This window comes from Acanthochromis polyacanthus, chromosome 22 (genome assembly GCF_021347895.1).
Source record: "Acanthochromis polyacanthus isolate Apoly-LR-REF ecotype Palm Island chromosome 22, KAUST_Apoly_ChrSc, whole genome shotgun sequence".
Taxonomy (NCBI): domain Eukaryota; kingdom Metazoa; phylum Chordata; class Actinopteri; family Pomacentridae; genus Acanthochromis; species Acanthochromis polyacanthus.
The window spans coordinates 3884077-3908725 of NC_067134.1; the positions used below are offsets into that span (position 1 = coordinate 3884077).

Sequence of the window (24649 nt, forward strand, 5' to 3'; positions counted from 1 at the left end):
GAAGCCACTGCTCCTAACCTCCAACGCACCTTACGACATTGGCACTTTTTTGCACTTGCACTTTGATTACTTTGTATTTTTGCACATTTGGAAAACAACAACCCGGTCTCACGGGGATTCGTGAAACTGTCACGTAAGTTTTAGTTTCGGTTTCGTGCGCACCAACACGATTTCGTCATGTTTTTCGTGCCGCTCACCACGAAATGTTTTTCGCTGTGGTAATCACATCTGAAAGTGGTTTATACCGGCGGATTCATGACGATCTAAGCTGTCCATCGGCGTATACTGCTTGTGTGATCGCGTTTGCGGCCGCCGGCCATTCTTGAAATTCCTATGCAAATTGGTAAGTGTACCACCGGCTTATGGTTAGGTTATGGTTAGGTTATGGTTAGGGTTATGGTTAGGGTTATGTTTAGGGACGATGTCATGCAAAATATAGCGTTGGATTCGCCACGGTTTTACATTAAAAATATAACATACACATTCTTTTGAAATACGTTCTGAGTGGCACGAAAAGTCCGCCGTTTAAAATACATTGGTGCGCATTTCGTGGTGAGCGGCACGAAAAACATGACGAAATCGTGTTGGCGCACACGAAACCGAAACTAAAACTTACGTGACAGTTTCACGAATCCCCGTGAGATCGGGCTGAAAATAAAGAAGAAAAAAAAGAAAAGAAGTCGACCACTCAAATGCTGCCTCCGCCTGCCTTTGTACTGCTGTTCTTCCACCACTCGAGCCGCTTGATCACAGCCCCCTAAATTGAAGATAGCTCGAATCAGTTGGACAGGGTCTCATAGAGGGGGAGGAGACGAACGCGTGAGTGGTGGTTGCATGTCTCTACAACTTTCCTGTGCGAAGAGCTGAGGCCATTTGTGATTTATGCAGTTTTTTGTGTCCCTAGGTGGCGCTATAAAGTTCTTCCAGATTTTTTTTTCGGACTATTGAAATTTTCAGGAGACTACACCTGTGTACGAAATTTCAGCAAAATACATCCACGTTTAGGGGGCGAAATTGACGCGAAACATGTTTCAGGTAAAGACAAACTTTGACAGCCTATTAAACAAAAACTAGACAAGTTAGCCTTTTTCTTTTGATAACTTTTGTTTGGCTGGATATTCACTATAATCTGTGCAAATATGAAGCCGAAATATTGTATGGTTTCGGAGGAGATAATGTTTTAAGGGTTTTCATATTTGGGGTTATAGCGCCCCCTAGATTGAAGATAGCTCAAATCGGTCGGACAGGTTTTCGTAGAGCTCGAGCAGACAAACGCGTGTGTGGTGGTTGCATGTCTCTACGAAATTCCTGTGCGAAGAGCTGCGGCCTTTTGTGTTGCCTTTATGGTTTGTTGCCGTTTGTCGTGTCCCTAGGTGGCGCTACAGAGTTTTTGCAGATTTTGTTTTCAGAATATCGAATTTTTCGCGTGACCCGACGTGCGTGCCAAATTTCATAAAAAGTTATGCACGTTTAGGGGGTCGAATTAAGCAAAACGTGGTGGACTTGTAAAATAATAATAAGAAGAAACGGAGCAAATACAATAGGGACTCGCCAGCTCCGCTGGCTCGGTCCCTAATGAAAGCCATTTAAAGAAAAAAAAATCAAACAAAACATAAGATAGACAGGGACATCGGCAGCAATCCTGGTCATTAAGTCAGACATAGTAAAAGTTTTCAATAAACGGCCACCGATGTAATCAGGTAGAGGACTTTTCTTTGGTCTGCACTGTTTGAGACACCAGATTACATTGCCCACATCAAGAAAGGGATTCTGTGGAGAGGCTGACATGAGACAGTTTTTAGTCTCAGCATGTTTAGCCCTAAAATCATGGGAGTCAAACCTGACATAAAAACTGTTTCGACTTTGAGCCAGCTCTAAATCAGAATTATAACCACTGAGCTGAACTCTCTCATTGACACATTAATTAGTCCCAGTGATCAGATTCATGCCGTCCCAGACTGAACTGAGGTTGTTCATTTTGAGCTGAGACTCAAGTTTGTCTTTGTATTGTCTTTTGTGGGTCCTGATCTCCTACTTTATTTCCTTCTGTCGGTTATACAGATTTAATCAAATCAAATCAAATCAACTTTATTTATATGGCACTTTTCATACAGTCGAGTAACACAAAGTGCCTCACAGAGGATAAAAACAAAAACAACACAATACAAAACACTGTGAAAAACCCGAAACCTTACACCCCCCAACAAATATACACACAGATACGTAATCACATATACATTCACACACATACGTAGACATACGAACAGACATACAGACCCACACACACAAACATACGAACATACACACACCAACATACACCATCTGTCAGTAAGGAGATATAGCGGAGACATGGCTGGGCACCGAAATCCGAAGTGAGGAAGAAGCTACCTTTGGGGGCCACACACACCGAGTGGAGTCATGGACCATGACTGCAGGGGAGCCGACACAAGGACCACCCCAGCCCAGGCAGACAGGAGGCTCCACACGAAGGTGTAAAGCTCTCCAGCCACCCGGGCCAGGGCCATCCACGGGCCAGCACCCCCATCAGTGGACCAGAATCAACTCCAGGTGTGGTAGGGTCCCAGGAGGAAACACTGGAGAAACGAGGGACTAAAATAGTAAAACAAATAAATAAAAAATAAAAAATAGTGAAAAATAAATACATCAATAAATAAATAAAAGGTATGAAAGCTAAGACTGAGATAAGAGAAAAGAATGTATAAGTAAAAATGTATACATAAAAAATAATAAAAATTGTAAGAATAAAAGTCAGCTTAAGAAATTATAAAGAATTAAAATGAGTCAGTTAAAAGCCTGATTAAAAAGATGGGTCTTGAGCCTCTTTTTAAAAACATCAACATTCTCTGCGGCCCTGAGGTTCTCTGGGAGGGTGTTCCACAATCGGGGGCCATAATAACTGAATGCCGCCTCCCCGTGTGTTCTAGTTCTAACTTGTGGTATCGTTAAAAAGCCAGCACCAGAGGACCTCAGGGTCCGCGAGGGTTGATAAAATAAAAGTAGTGCAGACAAATAAGAAGGCCCAAGACCGTTAAGACACTTATAAACTAATAAAAGAACCTTAAAATCGATCCTGAAGCGCACGGAGAGCCAATGCAGCGATTTTAAAATAGGTGTAATATGTTCCCGCCCTCTGGTCCTCAACAGCACTCGTGCAGCTGAATTTTGCAATAATTGTAAGTTATGCATTCTCTTTTTAGGAAGACCAGAGAGCAGGGCATTACAGTAATCTAAACGACAGGAAATAAAAGCATGCATCAGCACCTCCGTACTGGCCTGAGAGAGGAACGGGCGGACTCTGGCTATATTCTTGAGATGATAAAAACCTATCTTTGTTATGTTTTTGATGTGTGGAATAAGAGTGAGCTCAGAGTCGAAAATCACGCCCAGATTTTTTACTGATTTTGAGGGTTTAAAATCCTGTAACTTTGGTAAAATTTTCTCTCTCTGGCCTTCAGGACCAATAACTAAAACCTCTGTTTTGTCCCGGTTGAGCTGAAGGAAGTTTGCTGCCATCCATGAGTTGATTTCTAAAATACAGTGAAAAAGGGCATCAATTGGCCCTGTGTCATCAGGAGACACGGCGATGTACAGTTGCGTATCATCAGCATAACTGTGGAAGCTGACACCGTGCCTCCTGATGACGTCCCCAAGGGGCAGCATGTAAAGATTAAAAAGAGTTGGACCTAAAATTGACCCTTGGGGGACCCCACACTTTATCTTATGGGTTCCTGAGGAACATGTATCCATACTTACAAAGAAACTTCGGTCAGTGAGGTAGGACGTGAACCAGTTAAAAACAGTACCAGAGAGGCCGACCAGGTTCCTCAGTCTATTTAATAAAATGTGATGGTCTACTCTATCAAAGGCGGCGGTTAGATCTAGCAGAACCAAGACTGTGAGTTTATGGTTATCTAAATTACACCTGATGTCGTTTAAAATCTTTAAAAGTGCTGTCTCTGTACTGTGGTTCCTCCTAAAGCCAGACTGATGAGTCTCTAAAATATGTTTCGAGTTTAAAAATTCATTCATTTGATTAAGAACTAGTTTTTCTAAAATTTTACTTAAAAATGGTAGGTTGGATACAGGCCGGTAGTTATTTAAAACATTGGGGTCTAGATCACTCTTCTTCAGAAGGGGCTTCACCACCGCCGTTTTAAAGGAGGTGGGGAAGACACCCGTCTGAAGAGAGCAATTGACTAAATACAGCAGCTGTTCCTCAAAGGATCCATAGAGTGTTTTAAAAAACGGTGTGGGAATTGGGTCTAAAAGGCAGGTCGTGGGCTTTACCTGGGAGAAAACTCGACCAAGTGTCTTCGCATCAACCAGGGTAAAACTCTCCAGGGTTTCCTCAGGTAAAAGCAATGATCCAGGTGTTAAAAGCTGTTGGGATAAGAGACTGGATCTTATGTCATTGATTTTTCTTCTGAAGTGGTCTGCAAAATCCTCACAAAGGGCGTTATCCGGTGTCTTGGAGGATCTTTTAAAGTTTTTGTTTATTAAAACATCAATAGTGGAGAATAAAACTTTAGGATTATTTTTATGGTCATGGATTAGGTTTTGAAAGTGGGAAATTCTTGCTTGTTTGACCGTGTTATTGTAAATTTTGAGGTGTTGACGTAGTATTTCATAGTGAACTGTCAACTTTGATTTCCTCCATCTTCTTTCAGCACTCCTGCATTCCCTTTTAAGTTTTTTAATATCCTCAGTTCTCCACGGAGGTATAGGTCTTGTTTTAATTGTTTTGATAAAAAGTGGAGCCACTGAGTCTAGTATTGACCTTATTTTATAGTTCAAATTTTCGGTGAAAGAATCGCAGGGTGCTGGTAAAATTTCGGCAGGAGTGCTCTGTAAGATCTCAATAAAATTTTCAGCCACTTCAGAAGTTAGGTAGCGTCTCCTCACCGTTCTCACAGAGGCCTCCCGCTGTTTAAAACTGGTGATTGTAAAAAACACACAGAAGTGGTCAGACACAGCCAGGTCCACAACAGAGGGCGCACCAACGGACAGACCATAAGATATAACGAGGTCCAAGATGCGTCCCCTGCTGTGGGTCGGCTGCGTGACATGTTGCTTAAAATCAAGGCAGTGTAAAAGATTTAAAAAGTCTCTAGACATTATGTCTGAGGAAATGTCGACGTGTAGATTAAAATCACCAGTTATTAAAATTCTGTTAAAAGAGCTATGAATAATTGATAAAAGCTCAGAAAATTCACTAATAAAAGAAGTAGAATACTGGGGTGGTCGGTAGACAGTTATACAGAGGATTGGTGGGCTGCTAAAAACGAAGGCATGGTATTCAAATGATGAGTAGCTGTTAAAATTGACTTCGTTCATTTGCATGTTGTTTTTTGTAATTGAAGCAGTACCGCCCCCTCTTTTGCACCCCCTAGTTGAAAATAAAAAGTTACAATTGGGTGGAGAAGCCTCGGTGAGAACGACAGGTGCATCAGTGCCAAGCCATGTCTCCGTAAGGAGAATGCTGTCCAGGTTATTATCTAAAATTATGTCATTTATAATAAATGATTTGTTTAAAAGAGAGCGCACATTCAGCACAGCCATTTTAACATCTGTGCTGAACGTGCGCTCATCATATTTATCCAATGGAATGTTAAAAACACAGTTTGATCTAAAAGTAGTCCGAGGTCTCGTTTGTCTGTGCGAAATTATGGTTTCGATTGTGTGATTATTGTTCTGTGCCACTGGGGTCACTGAAGGAGGGGCCTGTATGATGTAGGAGGGGGTAGGCGAAGGTGAGTGTGGGTGAGGCGCAGAGGACGCGTGTATCAGTGTAGTGAGTCAGGAGGTGATTGTGATGCAAGACCGGAGTGTATTTCCTTAGTGTATTCCTTTAGTGTATTTCCTTCTCTGAAGACTGTTTTCTTTCTGTACAGTAGATCTTTAAGCTTCTTAGAAAGCCATGGCTTAGTGTTTGGATATAGTTTTACAGTTTTTTTCAGGAATAACACTGGTTTCACAGTCTGTGACCCAGCTGCTCACAACATCAGTCGGTTCATCAATATCAGCTGAGGACTCCTTAAACACGTCCCAGTCAGTAACCTCCAGACATCCCTGCAGAGTGTGACAAACTTTCACTCTGATGTTCTGCACTTTGCCTTGCTTCAGTACAGTGGTAGACAGGGATAAGGAGGATGCAGTTGTGGTCAGAGGAACCCCGAGGAGAAGCACCTTTCACATTGTTGTAACAGATCAAAGATTTTGTCACATCCAGTGGGACATGTGATGTACTGATGGAAGTCTCTCAGTGTGTGTTTTAGTGAGCAGTGGTCTCTGGATGACCTGATGGATAAGCCCACAGGCATTTATTTCACTGGCCTTTGGATGGATATAGACAAGTTTCACAAATATCTGGGGAAACTTCTGAGGCGGATATGGAGGGCACAGTGAAACAGAAAGCAGTTCTAAGTCAGTAGTGCACAGTTTCTCCAGGACAGTGTCAGATTTGCACCAGTGCTGTCCTTGTCCATTTGGAAGACCCACTTGAGCCCAAGCTTTCATTTGCTGGCTGATGTTGCTTCAATAATTCCACATAATGTTCTATCCTCTTGATGCCATCTATTTTGTGAAGTGCACCAGTCCCTCCTGCAGCAAAAACACTCCCCCAACATGGTGCTGCCACCCCCATGCTTCACAGTTGGGATGGTGTACTCAGGCCATCCTCAGCCAGCATCTTCACAAGGTCGTTTGCTTTTGTTTCGGGGCTGATGAGCACATTTCCCTCCAAAACAATCCTAACCTTAACCAATCTCCATCTTGAGCAGTAGGATGGCTTGACATTCCCATGGTGTTGACCTGTGCATGTAATTGTTTGGACAGATAAACGTCAAACCACAGCAATCTGGAAACTGCACCCAAGGATGAACCACACCTGTGGAGGCCCACAAATGTCTTCCTGATGTCTTGGTTGATTTCTTTAGATTTTCTAATGTCGTCACACAAGGAAACAGTGTGTTTGAGGTGTGCCTGAAAATACATCTTAATCTATCTAAAGCTTTCAAAGTCAGGACATCATTATCTTGAAGGCATAGCTATCTTAGTGTGTGCAAACTTCTGACTGTGAAGAAAGTCATAAAAATTTTCTAAAAAAAAACAAAAAAAAAACAGGAGAAGCATTGCCAGATTTAATGTGAGATCGTGTAAATTAAAAAAAAGGGTTATGTGTGGTTTATACAGTGTAAGTAAACTTCTGGGTTCAACTGTCTGAATTTCTTGAGAAGGAAAAGGCTGGTAAACTCACAATGCTCAAAAGTATTATTCTCTACCAAAGAAAATGCTGCTCTTTACCTTCCTGAACAACTTGCTTGAAAAACAAGACTTTTCTTCTGTTACTTATCTTCATCACCATGTAAGACATTTTCAGAAAGTATGATCAGCAGCTAGTTCAGCCTCAAACAAAAAACAAGCAGCTTCCTAGCAGTCCACCATTATATCCTCAGTACAGCTGCTTCTGCAGAGCTACATCTCTCCAGCCAACGTCACCTGGCTTTGGTCGGCCCATCTAACCAACTGGAGCAACTTTAGACATTTTAAATAACAAATGAATGATAATAATGTAACAGTGGTATGTTTCTCACTTTTTGTGAAGAATCCATGTTTCCTCCGTTGTTGAGCTCAGACGAAATGGCTGCCAACATTCCTCTGCTCCTCCGTCAGACTCTCCTCCTCCTGCCAATCACCTGTCACATCAAACACATCTTCATTAGGATACCACTCTATACACAAGTGTCAGAGTGTCCCATATGTTCATCAGCCAACACAGAGGACACATTTCAACTCAATAGTTCACTTTTAGCTCTTTTCAGTTTCACCTAAAACTGATACAAATGAACTTAAACTGTTAAAAATAAGGAACATAGACAGAAAACAGACATGGAAAAAGAGAATAAAGAGAACATAAAGATGCTACTGCAGGTGATTCAAGACAGGACTGCTGGTAGAAAACTGTTCATGCTGTAAGTTAGTGAATGTATTTTACTGCTCAGTGTTCTGTTTAAAGGCAGCTCTCACTCTCTGTTCTTTGCACTCTCCCATAGTGTCAAGTGTCCTCCCACTTTCAATGACAGGTGATTCTCATTGATGATTTTTCTCACAGTTTCTGCAGTTTCCCCACTTGAAAAAGGATGTTTCATCTACCCAGGGTTTGAGCAGGACTCCACTCATCAATCAGACAGTTGCTTTCTTTCTTTTCCCTCTTTTATTTTGCAGTGGTCGCAAATTCATGAGATACAGAGGTGGCAACTTCCATAAGTCCATACGTTTAGTTGATAGATTAAGGTGAAAAACCTTTAAACAGAACACAAAAGGACAACTAGCCTGCAATCTTATTTTCAACTGTACAATTAAAAAACACACAGCAATTATTGGTAAACAGACAAAGTTTACTCCGTGGCTAATGCTAATGCTAACACATACTACAGTGGCACACATCGGCAGCTTAAACAGTCTTTTAGAGTCTCCACAATTCTGCTCTTACCGGCTGCAACCCGGATTTTGGAGATGAAGGCAATCCTGCACAGTTTGCCGCAGATCTTGATGCTTTCCCAACAGAAACTCACGGCCACTTTGTTTGAACTCGGTCATTCATTCTCAGTTCCTCCTCAGTGCTGCGTGTGTCCCCTTTTTTTTGCCGCCGGTGACAAACCTGCAGCCGCAGATTGTTTCCGCCCCAGCTGAGTGTAGGACCTGTGCGTAAATACTTCTCCTTTGAGTTCTCAGCTCCTTCCAGTTTGACTTGACACATAGACTGCTTTGCACTCTGTGTCACCTGTACCTTCAGAGCTCTGAATAAAAGAACAAAAGATTTATTGCAAAGAACAAAAAGGTTTTGCCTCCACAGCAGCTTGTTATGAAAATGATTGTATTTGATGATTGAATGTTCTTATTCATTGTAATACTGTGTGATGTGTGCTGAAAGAGAAACAAGGACACGAGCTATCATCAATATCATTTCATCTTACATGTCTAATTAAAAAAAATATGACATTATATAAATATGCACTACTGTTCAAAGGTTTGAGGTCACTTAGAAATGTCCTTTTTCTTGAAATCAGTTCTTTTCAATGAAGATAGCATTAAATAAATGATAAATCCAGTCTTGACCTTGTTAATGTGGTAAATGACTATTGTAGCTGGAAACGGCTGATTTTTAATGGAATATCTCCATAGGGGTACAGAGGAACATTTCCAGCAACCATCACTCCTGTGTTCTAATGCTACATTGTGTTAGCTAATGGTGTTGAAAGGCTCATTGATGATTAGAAAACCCTTGTGCAGTTATGTTAGCACATGAATGAAAGTGGGAGCTTTCATGGAGAACATGGAATTGTCTGGATGACCCCAAACTTTTGAACGGTAGTGTACAGAAGGATATGGAAATCATAACGCAGTGTTTGAGCGGTCGTAGGTGAGCTGGTGTGCTAAGGATGAAGAGTGGAAAGGCACTTGGTCCTGATGATATACCTGTGGAGGTATGGAAGTGTCTCGGAGAGGTAGCAGTAGAGTTTGTGACTGGGTTGTTCAACAGGATCTTAGATAGTGAGAAGATGCCCGAGGAATGGAGGAGAAGTGTGCTGTGTTCCTCTGACGCTTACTTGAACTAAAAGCATTTGAGCTGCACAAAGTGTGAAATGAGAGAGGAAGCAGTGAATCTCCAAACTGCTGACAGACTTTCACACATTATTGTCCAGTGAAAATCAGCTTTTTGTGCAGCCACACTTGATCCTGATTTGAGTCTTTAAATCCTGTTCTAGTGATGAAATGAGAACTTCCTTCATCTTGTGTGTGATGGAGAAGAATAAAGGGCTGTGGCTAAAAATCCTGACTCTGAGTTCTTCATTACAAACACACATTACATCAGCTGGTTATTATTCATCTGCTTTATTCTACTCAACATAAAAATTCATCCTGAAATCCTTCCATTTCTGTCCTCAATATTCTACCAAATATGAAAGATTCCTTTGGAAGCAGATCTTCAAGGATTTTAGATTTGATTTCCAACAATCAGAATGTTAGAAGTTTCCCTGTTGATCATATTTTACTGATAGTTTCTCCCAAATGTTTCAGCTCATTTTTACTGGAATATTCTGAAGTAAAGTTTGTGTTTTCTGGTGAATGGATCAGATCTCACATTTAGTTTCAATCAAACCTTGAGGCTTCTGGAAAATACACACAGCTTTAAAATAATGTTGGATCATCTGCTGACTGTGTCCTTATTAAATGCTTTTAGAGTTTCATTATTTTAACCCTCGTGTCGTTTTAAAGTTTGAAAATGTGGAAAATAATAAATATTTTTACAGTGAAACTTCTGATGTCCACATTTTAACATTTTTGGGAAATTTTTGAACATTTTTTGGAGGAAAAAGAAGAAATGTTTCTAAAGAACATTCACATAAAAATCAACCAAAATCCAGTAAATTCTCTGGATTTTGGTTGATTTTTATGTGAATGTTCTTAAAGAAAATATCAGAAGTTTTACTGATAAATATAGAATCACTTTAGATATTTTTAGGATTTTTTTGGAAGATTTTTACTCATTTTTTGAAAATATTTACAAGAATTTTCCTGCCAAATTAGGGGGATTTTGTTTTGTTTTTAAAATAAAACTTTGAAGGAATTATTGGAATTTTCTTCCTGAAGGTTTTTGCACATTTCCATAAATTTGGTGAATTTTTTTGTTGAATTTCTGGATTTTTTTTCTGTTTTTTGGTGTTTTTTAAATGAAGCCAACAGGAGGGTTGATATCCAGAGCTAATAATAAACAGCAGAGGACTGATGGGTCTCCTTGGTGTTTGCTCCTGTTAACATCTCATCTTCTAGTAGTTCCACATTGAAGGAATTCTGCTGGACAACATTGAGAGCATATGAATGAATTTTCCCTCCAAAATAATGCAGTGAATGTCAAATAAAGTGGTGTTGAAGCTTGTCAGAAGCTTTCAATGAATGTAGAAAGAGTGTAAAAGCAGCATCCTCTACCAAATGAGCACAATCCATCAATCATCATCAAAGTGTCCAAATTCCAGAGAAGACATGAACTGCAGATTGTAAATGAGTCAAAGTATCAATTTAAAATCATTTCTAGACCATGATCACAAAGTCAAATACTAGATTGTTCTTCTGTCCTTTTCTGTCTCATTTTCACAATATTTTGTCTGGTTTTTGTCTCATTTTTTGTCTTTTTTAATCTGACTTTTGTGGTTTTGATCCTGTAGTAAAAAGCGGTCCGGCCCACTTGAGATCAAACTGGGCTAAATGTGGAACCTGAACTAAAATGAGTGTGACTCCCTGATTGAAAGCTTCTTTGAATGCTTCAAACAGTCATTCTCTGATATCAGCCCAGAAAAACGGATCAAAGTTGGTTGTAAGTCCATCTGGAGCCGCTGATTTCCCCAAAGACATTTTCATTTCAGCTCTATCAATCTCTCCAAACACGTGCTTTTAAAGTCAGTCTGAGGAAGAAATGCTTTGACTTTGAAAGAAAAAGCTGCTGAATGTAAATGCTGATAGAATCTAAATCTTTCATCTGCTCTTTCTTCTGGATTGCTCCCAGTTTGATCATCAACATTTAGAGGCTGATTGCATTTCTCTCTAATCCACTGAAATAGGAACTGTTTTTCTCCCCATCTTCCATCCATTTAGCTCTGGATGCTAGAAATGCACCTGGTGCTTTATTCCAATCCAATTCATCTCCTTTAGATTGGAACCCAATCACTTCTTCTTTCTTCCTATCAGAGAACACATTCATTTTACAACACTCATTCATATCATTCATCAACTGTCTTTCTCATTCTTTGGCTTTCTGACACATTCTTTGACCACAATCTACTGAGTTTTCTCTCACTTTATGTTGGAAAAATTCACATTTACTTCCAGAAGAACCAACGCCATCGTCTGACTTTACTGAAGATCAGATTTTTCTCCCCATACTACAGTCCTGCTCATCTTCTCAGAAATCAGCGTTGAATTTCTAGTATTTCTGTCTCAATGTTCTTCCTGTTTCAGGCATTAATGGAACAGTAATTCCACAGGGATCAGTAGTCGGAGCCGCTCACATTTCAGTCTGACAGACACATTTGAACATTTCTAGAGTTGTCAGCCACAGATCTGTTCTTGATTTACAGCTTCCATGAGGTCTGATCCATGAAAACTGTCTGAAATGAGGATCATTATGTCTCCATTTGTGCCAAATGTTTTGATGTTTTGATTGTGTTTGTGCTCCACATATTTGGTAGGGAGTCTATCCAACCATTGGTCAGGAACACAATTCACTAAAATATGATCAGTTGGTGTTTGGTTCTAAATTCTCTTATAATATCAAAATGTTGTTCTCAGATTCTCCATTCTATCCGTAAACATTCACGAGGAACAAGTTGAAGTGCTCTAATGATGATCCAAGTCTGAGTTGAGCTTTTCTTTGTTGCTTTGTTTCCTAGTTTCAGATCAATTCACTGCCAACATGCTGTAACCTCTGACCTCTTCATCATCCAACTAACAAGTCAGGACTCTCTGGGATTCAATCTGGGAAAAGTCATGTTGTTGATCCACCACTAGATGGCAGCAGAGACTCACACACAAACCTCTGTCCCTGCAACCATCAATAATCAATAACAATACTGATACATCATCAACCAATCAACCAATTATATGTTGATCATTTTATTCATATTTGTGGTAGTTTTATCTCTTATTTTGCTCATTTTATACATATTTGTGGTAGTTTTTTCTCATATTTTGGTCATTATTTCATATTTGCGGTAGCACAATTCCAGCTACAGGAAGAACATAAAGGATCACCAGCAGAATAAAAACACCAAAGAGGACAGGAGAGAACTCCACACCACTTTAGGACATAAAGGGGGAGTTTGAACCTGAGGACAGAGACTGGACCAACAAGTTCACCCTGTTTTTGTGTGTTAGGCTTGGCAGCCAGTTCCCTCTGTGAAGTGCTGTTGTCAGATCAGGTACAAATCTGTTTCCTGCTTCGTTGCCCTGACAACAGTGATGTCACAGCCCGACCTGTTCTTCAGGTGAGCTCCGTCTTTCACCGTCTTTGTGTTACAGCTTCTTTTCTCCATCTGAATGTGAGTAAAAGACACTTTAAACTTGTTTTTATCTTTTATATATCTATAGAACATAAACTGATTGAATCATTCATCGTATTTTAAATCAAAAACAATGTTTTTGTGCCACAATTAAAACATTAAGTAAATCTTTTTTTCATTAAAACCAAATCTTCAGACATGTTGGGGTGTTCCCAACCAGCAGGAGTTCTCAAACTGATGCAAATAGAGCTGAAATCACTGTTTTTAAAGTGATCAAATCCAAGAAGAGACTAAAGGAGAGCAGAACACTAAACTATTGAGCTTCCACATTGAAATGAGGAGTGGATTAAAGTCCACAGCAGCAGACAAAGAAGAAGAAGAGAAGGTTTGGATTCCTCAGCTGACATGTAGAGTGTAGATTCCCTCTCTGACTGTAGTTCCTGTAAAACAGCTTCTCAGGACATTTAGTGTTGAAATGGAGTCATCACTTCTGGGATTGATTCTTCTTTATTCTTCCTAAAAGCTTCATATTTATAGAATTAGAAAGAAATGGAAAATGTTCCTAAACACACATTTTCACAGAGTTCTGTTCTAACTCACCACAAACTGATCCATCAGGTTTCCTGCTTCGTTGCCCTGACAACAGTGATGTCACATCACTTCCTGTTCCTCAAATCAGTTCCGTCTTTTACCATCTTCGTGTTGCAGCTTCTTTTCTCCGTCTGAATGTGAGTAAAAGACACTTTAAACTGGTTTTTATCTTTTATATATCTATAGAACATAAAACTGAATCATTCGTCGTATTTTAAATCAAAAACAACGTTGTTGTGACACAATTAAAGCATTAAATAAATCTTTTTTTCATTAAAACCAAATCTTCAGACATGTTGGGGTGTTTCCAACCAGCAGGAGTTCTCAAACTGATGCTGAAATCAATATTTTATCAGTAAATATCATTTGTGTTTGTCAGGCAGTTCTAAACATGAGTTGTTCTTATCAGCAGAACTTCAGTTCAACAGTTGTAGGATGGAAATGCTTTGAACGTTTGATTTTTCATCAACACACATAGAACTAGAACACTGTGTGGACCAAACAGTGGTGGAACAGAGTTTTGGGACTCCCCATGCATTTATGAAATCCTGCATTAAGAATCCCTCTGAGGTCTTCAAGTGTAATTTCTTTTAGTTCAGTCACAGCCAGAAAACTAAACACATCCTAAAAAAGACATTAAAACCTGAAAACTGATTGGTTCCATAAAAATACAGAAGAAATGTTGAGTTTTGGCTCATTTTGGTTCCAGTGATCCACTAATGAAGGTCCTGCTTTTTATTTAAAGACACAGTTTCAGTTTCCGTGCTTCCTGTCTTTATAAAGCAGCACATTAGAAAGTTCTTCGGAAATAAAAACGACTAAAACAAAGAACTGAACACAGAAAACTCAGACAGGAAGGGTGCAGCTGTAACCACATGAACAGGAAGTGCAGATGCAGTCCTTCAGCAGTTAGATTCACTCTGCAGAAATACAGACCAACCAGCAGCTGGAAGACAAACCAACATCTGGACATTCAAGAGTTTCTTCAGCAAGAAATGACCTCATCCTGATCTAAACTGTTCAAAATTTCTTAAAATTCATCCACAAAGAGTTAAAATGGTCAAAAATAAGTGGAAATTTTATCTAAAATATCTCAAATTTTTTTCCAAAATGACTTAAATTTGTCCATGTTCAATTAAATGTGTCCATGTTTGTGGATATTTGTCAAAAAATACTTTGAATTTTCTGAACGTATCTAGAATGAGTCAGAAATTACCTAAAATTCCTCAAATTTTTTCCCAAATGACTTTAAACTGTCTGAATGTGATCTGGAATTAGTTTGAAATTCATCAAAAATTACTAAAAAAAATATTCAAGATTTGTTAAAATAGCTCAAAATTAGTTAAAACTAGTTAAAACATGTCAAAGAGTTCTTAAAGTTTGTCCGAAAGTAGTTAAAACTTGTGGCGAAATGATTCAAATTGTTCAAATTTACTTAAAATTCATCCAAAATGAGTTAAAATGGTCAAAAAAATTTCTACAAATCTGAATAAAATGATGAGAAATTCATCTAAAATATCTCAAAATTTGTCCAAATTCAATTAAATGTGTCCATGTTTGTGGATATTTGTCAAAAAACACTTTGAATTGTCTGAACATTATGTGGAATGAGTCAGAAATTGCCTAAAATGTACGAAGATCTCCATGGTAACTGATGCTTTTAACATCATGTTGAGACACGCTTTCATCTTTTCATTTACGATTTTGCACCTTTTGTGGTGATTTTGCACCTCTTTGTGTTGATTTTGCACCTCTTTGTGTTGATTTTGCACATTTTTGTGATGATTTCAGTCTTTATGAAGTTATTTGAATTGAATTGAATGAACTTTATTGTCATTGCACACTTTCATATACAATGAAATTTAACTTGAGCTGCCCTGCCAATGGCAGCTCGGGCTGCTGCACCTTTAGGAGCACATGTGTCTTTAGGAAAAGGAAAAACAAAGACATTTGGGATCAGGGTAGGGATAGCAGAGGGTAAAATGAAAAAAACAAAAGTTCGTTATACCGAGGGACTTCCGGGTTACGGCGAACCAAAATGGCTGACTTGTCTTTGAGCTCCTCGAGGAAGGGCGGTATTTCCCCCTGAAATTCAAGTTTACTGCTATTGAAAGAGACATTTTCTTTTAAAATATGCCTGGGGGATATTAGAAAAAACAAAGGAAAATGCAAGAACCGACAGAACAGCAAGATTTCAAACATGACGAAGCACATGCTAACACGGATGAAGAAGAGGGCGACGGCAGCGAGGAGACAACGCAGGCCATGCATTAGACTATGATAAACATTAGCAAACAAATAAGTGTCCTGTAGACAGAGCTGAAATCTAATTTGGATTCATTCAAAGCGGACATGAAACAAGACATGACTACACTCAAACATGACATCAACCAGCAGCTAACAGCGACCAAGCTGGCGGTGCAGGAGCAGGGCGGAAAACTCGAAGAAACGCAGACTCGAATTGAGAGTCTTGAAACCTGGTCAGCGGCGGCTAACGATGCACTCAGGCAGTCACTGAGAGAGCAGAGGAAGATGATCGACAAGATCACCGATCTGGAATCGAGAGGAAAAAGGAACAACCTGAGGATATACGGGGTACCTGAGGGAGAAGAAGGTGACTCTCCAGTAACTTTGTTTGAAAATCTGCTTCGAAGTGAAAAGCTAATTAACGAAGGTACGGAACCGCAAATACAACGAGCCCACCGCTCTCTTGGACCCAAGCCAGGCGCGGATGCTCCGACCCGGTCCATCATCGTCAACTTTCTTGAGTTTAAGGTCAAGGAATCTGTCCTGAGAAATGCCTGGCGGAAGAAGATATCCATATGAGACAAGCCCATAGCTTTTGACCACAATTACACAGCGACAGTGGTGCAACAGCGCCAAGCCTACAAACATGTGAAGAGCGCTCTAAAGGCAAAAGGTATCCGATTTCAGTCACCTTTCACCAAGCTTCGTATTCATTGGGACACGGGTCCGCAGTTATACTATAACCCAGGGGAAGCTGTGCGTGACATGAGACAGCGAGGAATCGATTTCCAGGAACGAGGAGGACTCGACACAGCTTCCCTGCTGGATCAGCTGGAGAATGCGTCACCATGGCAACTCGTCCCTCCGCAAAGAGACAAGGCCACTGTCCAGCGCGTACGCCAGAGACTCCAGGAGTTTCAACGTCACCCAGTTTAACTACATATCAGAATGCTCTGCAGGTACTTTTCATTTATTTCATTGGGCTCTATACATAGGATATTATGTGTTACATTTACATTTTTGGACAGTAATGATGGTTCTACAGTTGGCTTAATCAATACATTTGTTTGCCCGACTTCGAGGAGGATAACAAATCTGAACTGGAATGAGTGAGACTCATAGTGGGTTACTCACTAGTTCTGGGAAGGGGCCCTCGCAGTGTGCGAGATTTTCCCCCTCAGTTATTGTTGGGATTAAAACCCAGAGTGTATTGCAAATACCTCATTTTGGAAGTCAATATGTTCATAAGTACCAGTTTGTTAGTTCACTAGTTCATTCATGTACATCATTGTTATGGAGGTGTGTGGAGGAGGAGGATCATTTTATTTTACTCATATTTTTTGATGTCACAGAAACTTGAAATAATGTCACTTAATGTTAATGGCCTTGGTAATGCAATTAAAAGAGCCAGAGTAATGACAAAAATAAAGAGAGAAAATAAGCATGTCATCTTTCTGCAGGAAACCCATATGTCACTGCAGGAGCATGAGAAACTAAAAAAATTTGGATACAGGAAAATTTACCACAGCTCCCATAGTCATAGTAACAAAAGAGGTGTAGCTATCCTCATTTCAAACTCTTTGAAATTTGAAATATATAAAGTAATACAGGACACAGAGGGACGTTATGTTATGGTGAAGGGGAAGGCTGAAAACAGCATTTTGACTTTAGTTTGTATATATGCACCTCCAAACAGTGATAAATATTTCTTTAAAGATTTATTTGATGTGATCTCATTAGAAACAGAAGGAATTTGTATTTGTGGTGGGGATCTTAATGTAATATTAATCTGGACCCAACAAGTCAAAACAGAACTAGGAAACAATTAACTAAATTTCTAAACACAACCCTTGACGAAATTGGACTTGTAGATGTATGGAGGCTACTACATCCATCACAAAGAGACTACACACATTATTCCATTCCCCATTCAGTGCACACACGAATTGATTCATTTTTAATGCAAAAAGAAGCATTTTATAGAATCCTGGACTGTAAAATAGGGGTTGCTGATGTCTCTGACCATAACGCAATTTTTTTGACTATTCAAATTGACACCCCTCCCAAGAACTCTGTGTGGCGGCTCAACGTGGGCATTCTCAACAATGAGACAATAGTGAATGATATTAAGCAAGACATCGATATATTTCTTGGAGAGAATGACAATGGGGAAGTTGATTCTCTAATTCTTTGGGACTCTTTGAAGGCTGTGCTGCGGGGAAAGTTAATTTCAAAAACTACCCAACTTAAGAGACTCAGAAAGGAAAAATATGAAAAATTGACAAATACTTTGGAAGCTTTAAAACAAAAATTCAAGATTAAAAGAGAACTTGATGTACAAAAACAGATGACTGAAGTACAAGCTCAAATAGAAGAATTACTTAATCAAGAAGTTGAGGAAAAGGCAAGATATGTAAAACAAAGCTATTACGAACTAAATCCTAAATCGGCCAAGTTACTTGCCCGTAGACTGAGAAAACAACAAACAGACACAGCAATTCATAGAATCAAAAACCCACTATCTCAAAAAATAGAAACTAAACCTGAGGAGATTGAAAAGATTTTTCGGGATTACAGTGAACCCTCGTTTATCGCGGGGGTTACGTTCCAAAAAGAACCCGCGATAGGCAAAATCTGTGAAGTAGTCAGCTTTGTTTTTTACAGTTATTATACCGGGCTTTGCAAAAGTTCTGTTACACAGTTTCATGATCTTTAGAGACGTTTACATGTCGGAGTGAAAAATTCCATAAAACAAACTGAAAGTTCTACCTTATAGGCAGGTGTCATTAACACAAATTTGTTCTCCGGTGAAGTTTGTTAGCCAGTCTAGCCTTTTTTAACCCTTGCCTCAGGTTAAATTTGGTCCAGCTCTCCGTTTAAAGGGTTAGATTCTATCTGCCTATTAGTATTCCACCTAACAGGTTTCAGCAGAATAAATTAAGCTGGAGTCGAGAGACACTCGCCCAGGTTCTGACTGCCTTGCATCCGAATGTCTCACCCCTCTTATCTGATAAATGCTATCCCACCAAGCAGCCTTTCTAAGTAGTAGGATTGATCTATCATTCACATTCGTTATCGGACAGCTTCTCTCTAAGGACTTGCATGCACTTGGTGCTATTCCTGGGTTCGTTTTAGAGGTTTGGAATGAACTAACCTCAGGGGTAATGTTTAAACACTCTTCACTTTAGACTAAGTAACCTTTAAGAACCATTGGATTGAATGCACACAATCAACTTAACTTTTTACCACTATGCAGATTTTCAGTGGTTTATAATAATTTCATTAGGCTTCTCTTTAAATGCAATAAAGCGTTTTATTAAGCAAGTTTAGCAAGGGCACAGCATCAATTCATGATAAAACAATTAATTTTTTCTGATTAAAAATGATAATAAAGTAACTAAATTGAGCGTACCTGACAATCTTCTCTAATTATTGAATTTAGGAGAGAGAGCGAACAGCGTGGCCACTACCGTATCACTCGGTCTTGTCTTGCATCTGGGAAAAGCCCTCAGTTGTCCAGAGGACTCGGTACGATGTCTTCTTTGTGGACAAAAGGATCTTATCCCTCGGCAGGGGGGAGCGGAGGAGTCCTGTAAGCCAATCGCGGTCTGGCAGTTATCTTCTGGAATTGGCTGGAACGTTAGTGCTTACGCCCCAGCTGTCTTCTCTGTGGTATGGTGGTGATGGAAAACCCTCGTCTGTTCAGGCTGTAGTGGGTCACTGGGTCTCCCAGCCCCGGGGAGGGGAACAGCCCGGTGCTGTTGCCTCTTTTGCCTCTTCGGGTGTAGTCGGTTCTTCCCTCTATTGGTTTCTTCTGGATAACTGCAGAACCTCTTAGGACTCTCCGTTTGGCAGAGTGTGGTCTTCGCTTGTTGAACAAAGTCAGAAAAAGACTTTGCTTCCAACGATGTCCTCAGCGATCTCTGGAGCCTAAGTCCCGCGTAGTCTTCCCGTCTCTTGGGCAAAAGAGGAAGGTGAAGATTCTTCAGAACTCCGGCCAAGTTCCCTTTGCAGCTCTTCTTAGCAGCTCCGGCGAACTTCTCCCGTATAATGTCTCTGCTCTCCCATTCTTATACTCTCTTCAGACACACAAAACTGGCTAGGTACGCCCTCTGACACCGTCTAACTTATGCAATCAATTTTTCATCACATAGAACAGTAATACAGAAGTCATGTTGTTACAGCAAATACACAGTGTCCACATTCTGTTTAACACACACACATTTCAGCCAGCCCTCTTGGGTTTTTCCCAAACTTCCCTTTTTTCCGAGGAGGCTGCAATGTCATTGTGGCTGCCGAGTCATGGTGACTGTTGTTTACTGCACTTCTGCTTTCTTAAGGCCTGGACACACAAAGCCTATGAGGCCTGTACGCACACACAGAGCCTAACCAAGGATTACTTCACACAGAATCACTTCTTAAATCATTCTTCTCAATCTGAACATAATAAATCATCTGAATCATTACTTTAATCAAATCAACACTTCAAAAATGTATATATATTTCAGCAAGCATAATCATATGGTTAACTTATAATGTTTCTTTTTAAGATCTTTATTTGTCTGCTTCAAAACCTTTGTTACCCTTAGGGCCATAATGAGCCTGAGTCCTCTCTGAGACCTCAACATCTGCATCTTACTTGACAAGTTGTATCAAGACGGAAGTCAAATGAGTTGAGATATCTGCTCTCCTTCATGCTGGCCACAACAAGTCTGACAGAGCCAAGCAGCTGAACATCAGCCGGATGACCTGTGAAGATCTTTCAGATGATCTTTCAAGAATGGTGAAGACCTGAAAGATCTTCACCATTCTTTAGCCTCTCCGCGACTCTGTGGACGGTCATCCGGCTGATGTTCAGCGCGAAGGAGAGCAGATATCTCAACTCTTTTGACTTCCATCTTGATACAACTTCACCGGAGAAAAAAATTTGTATTAAGGACATCTGCCTATAAGGTAGAACTTTCAGTTTATTTAATGGAATTTTTCACTCCGACATGTAAACGTCTCTAAAGATCATGAAACCGAGTGTAACAGAACTTTTGCAAAGCCCGGTACAATACTGCACTTGGGGGAGCGCTGCAGCTGCAGCCAGGTGGACGCCGCGGCGGTACTCTTGCCTCAGAGAGTGGACCGGCTGAATCAATTGGAGCAGTCGGGGGTGGGGAAGGCTCGCGCCAGCGCTCTTCTCCTGGGGAACGCGGCTGCGGTGGCCAGAGACGGCTGGGGACCACGTCCACTGTCCGGTTGACGACGGGGGAAAAGAATAAGGCTGCTCCTTTGGCTCGGTCTTTCAGGGTGTCTCACTACATGGAGACCAAGGAGAGAAATGATCCAGCACTCCACAACAGGCAGCGCTGGCCTGTATGGCAGAGGAGACGAGGCACGCAGACTGTTCACGGTGGTCAGTCCCTTAGCCAATCAGGATGCAGAACACAATGCACTGTTTAAAAAAGCATATAAAACTGCACTAAAAAAATCCGTGAAACAGCAAAGCCGTGAAAGGTGAACTGTGTTATAGCGAGGGTTCACTGTATTATCAAAAGCTTTATTTACAAGATGGGACAGTAAATATACAGTATATAAAGGACTTTCTTTACTCCTTAGACTTGCCTTGTATTGGTGAAATACAGAATAAAACAATTACTAAAGAGATTACACTGGAAGAATTAAATAAAGCACTGGGAAGACTGAGGACTAATAAAACTCCGGGCAGTGACGGGTTTCCTGCAGACTGGTACAGAGCATTTCATGACAAATTAAACCCAATTCTATTAAGGTCTTTTAATTGGACTATAAAGGAAGGCCGGATTCGTCCATCTTGTAACGATGCAATTGTGTCTGTGATTCCTAAGGAAGGGAAGGATAGAGATGACTGCACAAATTTCAGACCAATATCCATTCTGAACGTAGACTACAAACTGTTTATTCAATTATTGCTAAAAGATTGGAATCATTTATTACAGATTTGATTGATGAGGACCAATGTGAGTTCATGCCAGGAAGACAGACACATGACAATGTAAGAAGAACTTTACATATACTTCAAAAGATGAACAGCGATAATACAAGTGCAGCCCTTATAAGCCTGGACGCTGAAAAGGCGTTTGATAGGGTGGGGTGGGAGTTCCTGTACCAGACACTTGAAAGATTTGGGTTCAGTCAAGACTCAATTAAAATTATTAAGGCAATTTATTAACAACCTACTGCCAGAATCAAAGTAAATGGGTCGTTAACAAATCGTTTTCAGCTAAGCAGAGGTACGAGACAGGGCTGTTGCCTAAGCCCCACACTTTTTGCTCTGTACATTGAACCACTGGCGCAGGCGATTCGGCAAGAGGAGGGACTAAAGGGGGTTATTATAGGACAAAATGAACACAAAATAGGACTATTTGCTGATGATGTCACGTTATACTTGCAGGACTTGGACACTTCTCTTCCCAAACTTCTGGAAATAATAGATCAGTTTCATTTGTGCTCAGGATATAAACTAAATATCACAAAAACTCAAATTATTTACTTTAATTATTCACCAGGAGAAGAAATTAAAGCTAAATTTAACGTAAATTGGAAAACTAATACAATTAAATATTTAGGTGTAAATATAACAAGAAGAGCACAGCTATTATATAAGGCTAATTACAACCCCATAAATGACAACATAAAAAAAGATTTGGAGAGGTGGTCGATGTACCCATTGGATTTTAGTAGCAGAATAAATGTAATAAAAATGAATATATTGCCAAGGCTATTGTATTTATTCCAATCTCTTCCATTAGAAATACCAACTAAACAATTTGTACTTTGGGATAAAATGGTGTCAAGATTCATTTGGGGGGGGGTAGACGACCAAGAATACGTTTCTCTACTTTGCAACTGCCAAAAGAGAAATGTGGAATGGCTTTACCGAACCTAAAACTCTACTTTCAGGCTGCACAACTACGACCTTCGTGTCTTTGGTGTGATAACTTTTATTATGCAAGATGGAAGGACATTGAGACATCTGTAGCCAATTGCAATGTCCAAACTCTGTTGGGAGAGGAGGGTTTAGATGACACTCTTAGGAGTCGTCTCAATCCCATCGTTATATTCTCACTCGAAACATGGTTCTCTCTGGTTAAGCAATTTAAACTGAAAAATAAGCAAAAATTACTGAGATGGATAGCTCTTGACAAGATTTTTAAGCCAGCTAACTACGACTGTGTCTTTAAAGACTGGATGAATAAGGGTCTGACAGCTTTCTGTATAGTTACCAAAAATAACAAAATGAAGAGTTTTACGGAACTGAAGGATACATTTGATCTGAAGAACCAGGATTTATTCAGGTACTTCCAGTTGAGACACTTTTACAATAAGGAAATAAAGGGGATGTACCCTGGTGAGGTGGTTAACCCACTCATTGAAATAATGTGTGGTGCTTACCAACAGAAGATTACTAAGGTTGTTTCTCAATTCTATCATGGTTTGTTAAAAATTTTAAAAACACCTCACTGTATGTAAAAGAAAAATGGGAGCGTGAATTGAAGGTTAATATTACAGATGATGAATGGTATCAGATATGCAGCTTACTTCATCCTTCCACCAGCTCCCAGCAGTGGAGAGAATTCAGTTGGAAATGTTTTATTAGATTCTTTATCTCCCCTCATGTGAAAAGTAAACAGCTTGGGATCCCACAAGCCTGTTGGAGAAACTGTGGTAGTATGGATGCAAGCCACTCGCACATTTTCTGGACTTGTTCTAAAATTCAGCCGTTTTGGACAATTGTCAACAATACATTACAAAAGGTGTTGGGATACAATATCCCAAAGGAATTCAAGATTCTGTACTTGGGGAACATCACAGAAAGTGTACAGAAGGAGGACCATTATTTGTCCAAGATTCTACTGACTGCAGCTCGAAAGGTCATTACTAGACTTTGGCTCAAACCTAATACCCCAGATCAACATCAATGGACAAAGTTAATTCAGAATATCTTTTACATGGAGAAATTAACCTACACAATAAGGTTAAAGGAATCTGTATAATTGTTTCTTCTGTTAGACATTAGCAATGTTTTATATTTTTGTACATGTATATTTTTTGTCACGGTCCGGGAAAGAGGACCCGAGCAGAAAGCCAAGCTTCTGAGGTTTAGATGTAGAAAAAGGATTTGTTTTTACAGCAGAATGGATGGAGGTGGTGAGCCATACAAGGTGCTAACCACAACCCACCAGGAGCAATTAGGGATTCAGTGTCTTGCTCAGGGACACCTCGACATGAGTTTGACGGGCCGAGGATCGAACCAGCGACCTTCCAGTTATAAGACGACCACTCTACCCACTGAGCCATGCCACCCCCGGAATGGAGGAATGAGCCTGTCCTTTTATTGCAGAGGCTGATTGTGGATCATCGTCAGCTGTCCGGAGCTCCTGCGTGGCCAGAAAATAGAAGTGATCCAGAGAACAGAGCTGATCCTGAGAATCACTTTATTTGACAAGACACAACGCAGTGAATGACAACCACACAGATTACATAAAGCACACCATAAATTAATACCAAAATAATCAACAAAATTAATCAAATGAATATAATTATACACAAATCTAATGTTACAGTCATTGGAGCAAAGAGCCGATGAAAGCCATCATTGATCCGATCAGTAGACTGACTGCAAATCTGATCAATCAACAATCAGCTGAAAGGTTTCAGTTTTTCATCACTTCTTGTTTTAGGATTCTATGGCTCTACAAAGACATACA

At 40.0% G+C, this 24649-nt stretch overlaps 3 protein-coding genes across 28 annotated transcripts in view; 2 read left to right on the forward strand and 1 right to left on the reverse strand.

Moving 5' to 3' along the window:
- LOC127531938 (NACHT, LRR and PYD domains-containing protein 12-like) overlaps positions 1-24649 on the forward strand; it is a 452657-nt gene that overhangs the window by 398489 nt on the left and 29519 nt on the right. The window lies entirely within an intron of this gene.
- LOC127531969 (zinc finger protein OZF-like) overlaps positions 1-24649 on the reverse strand; it is a 146092-nt gene that overhangs the window by 36688 nt on the left and 84755 nt on the right. For 15 of the 23 annotated variants that reach the window (XM_051942720.1, XM_051942719.1, XM_051942702.1 and 12 more), the window contains exons 1-2: positions 8513-8680; positions 7614-7715 (exon numbers count right to left, since the gene is read on the reverse strand). The exons of 3 other annotated variants lie outside the window; for them this stretch is intronic. In XM_051942720.1, coding sequence (XP_051798680.1) covers positions 7614-7673 — 60 coding nt within the window. In that variant the 5' untranslated portion in view covers positions 7674-7715; positions 8513-8680. Of the gene's footprint in view, positions 1-7613; positions 7716-8512; positions 8938-24649 lie in introns of those variants that run through there. 5 more of the 23 variants (XM_051942704.1, XM_051942700.1, XM_051942721.1 and 2 more) reach the window with 4 other exon arrangements.
- The window catches only part of LOC127532015 (zinc finger protein 239-like), a 140632-nt gene that overhangs the window by 21431 nt on the left and 94552 nt on the right, over positions 1-24649 (forward strand). The window lies entirely within an intron of this gene.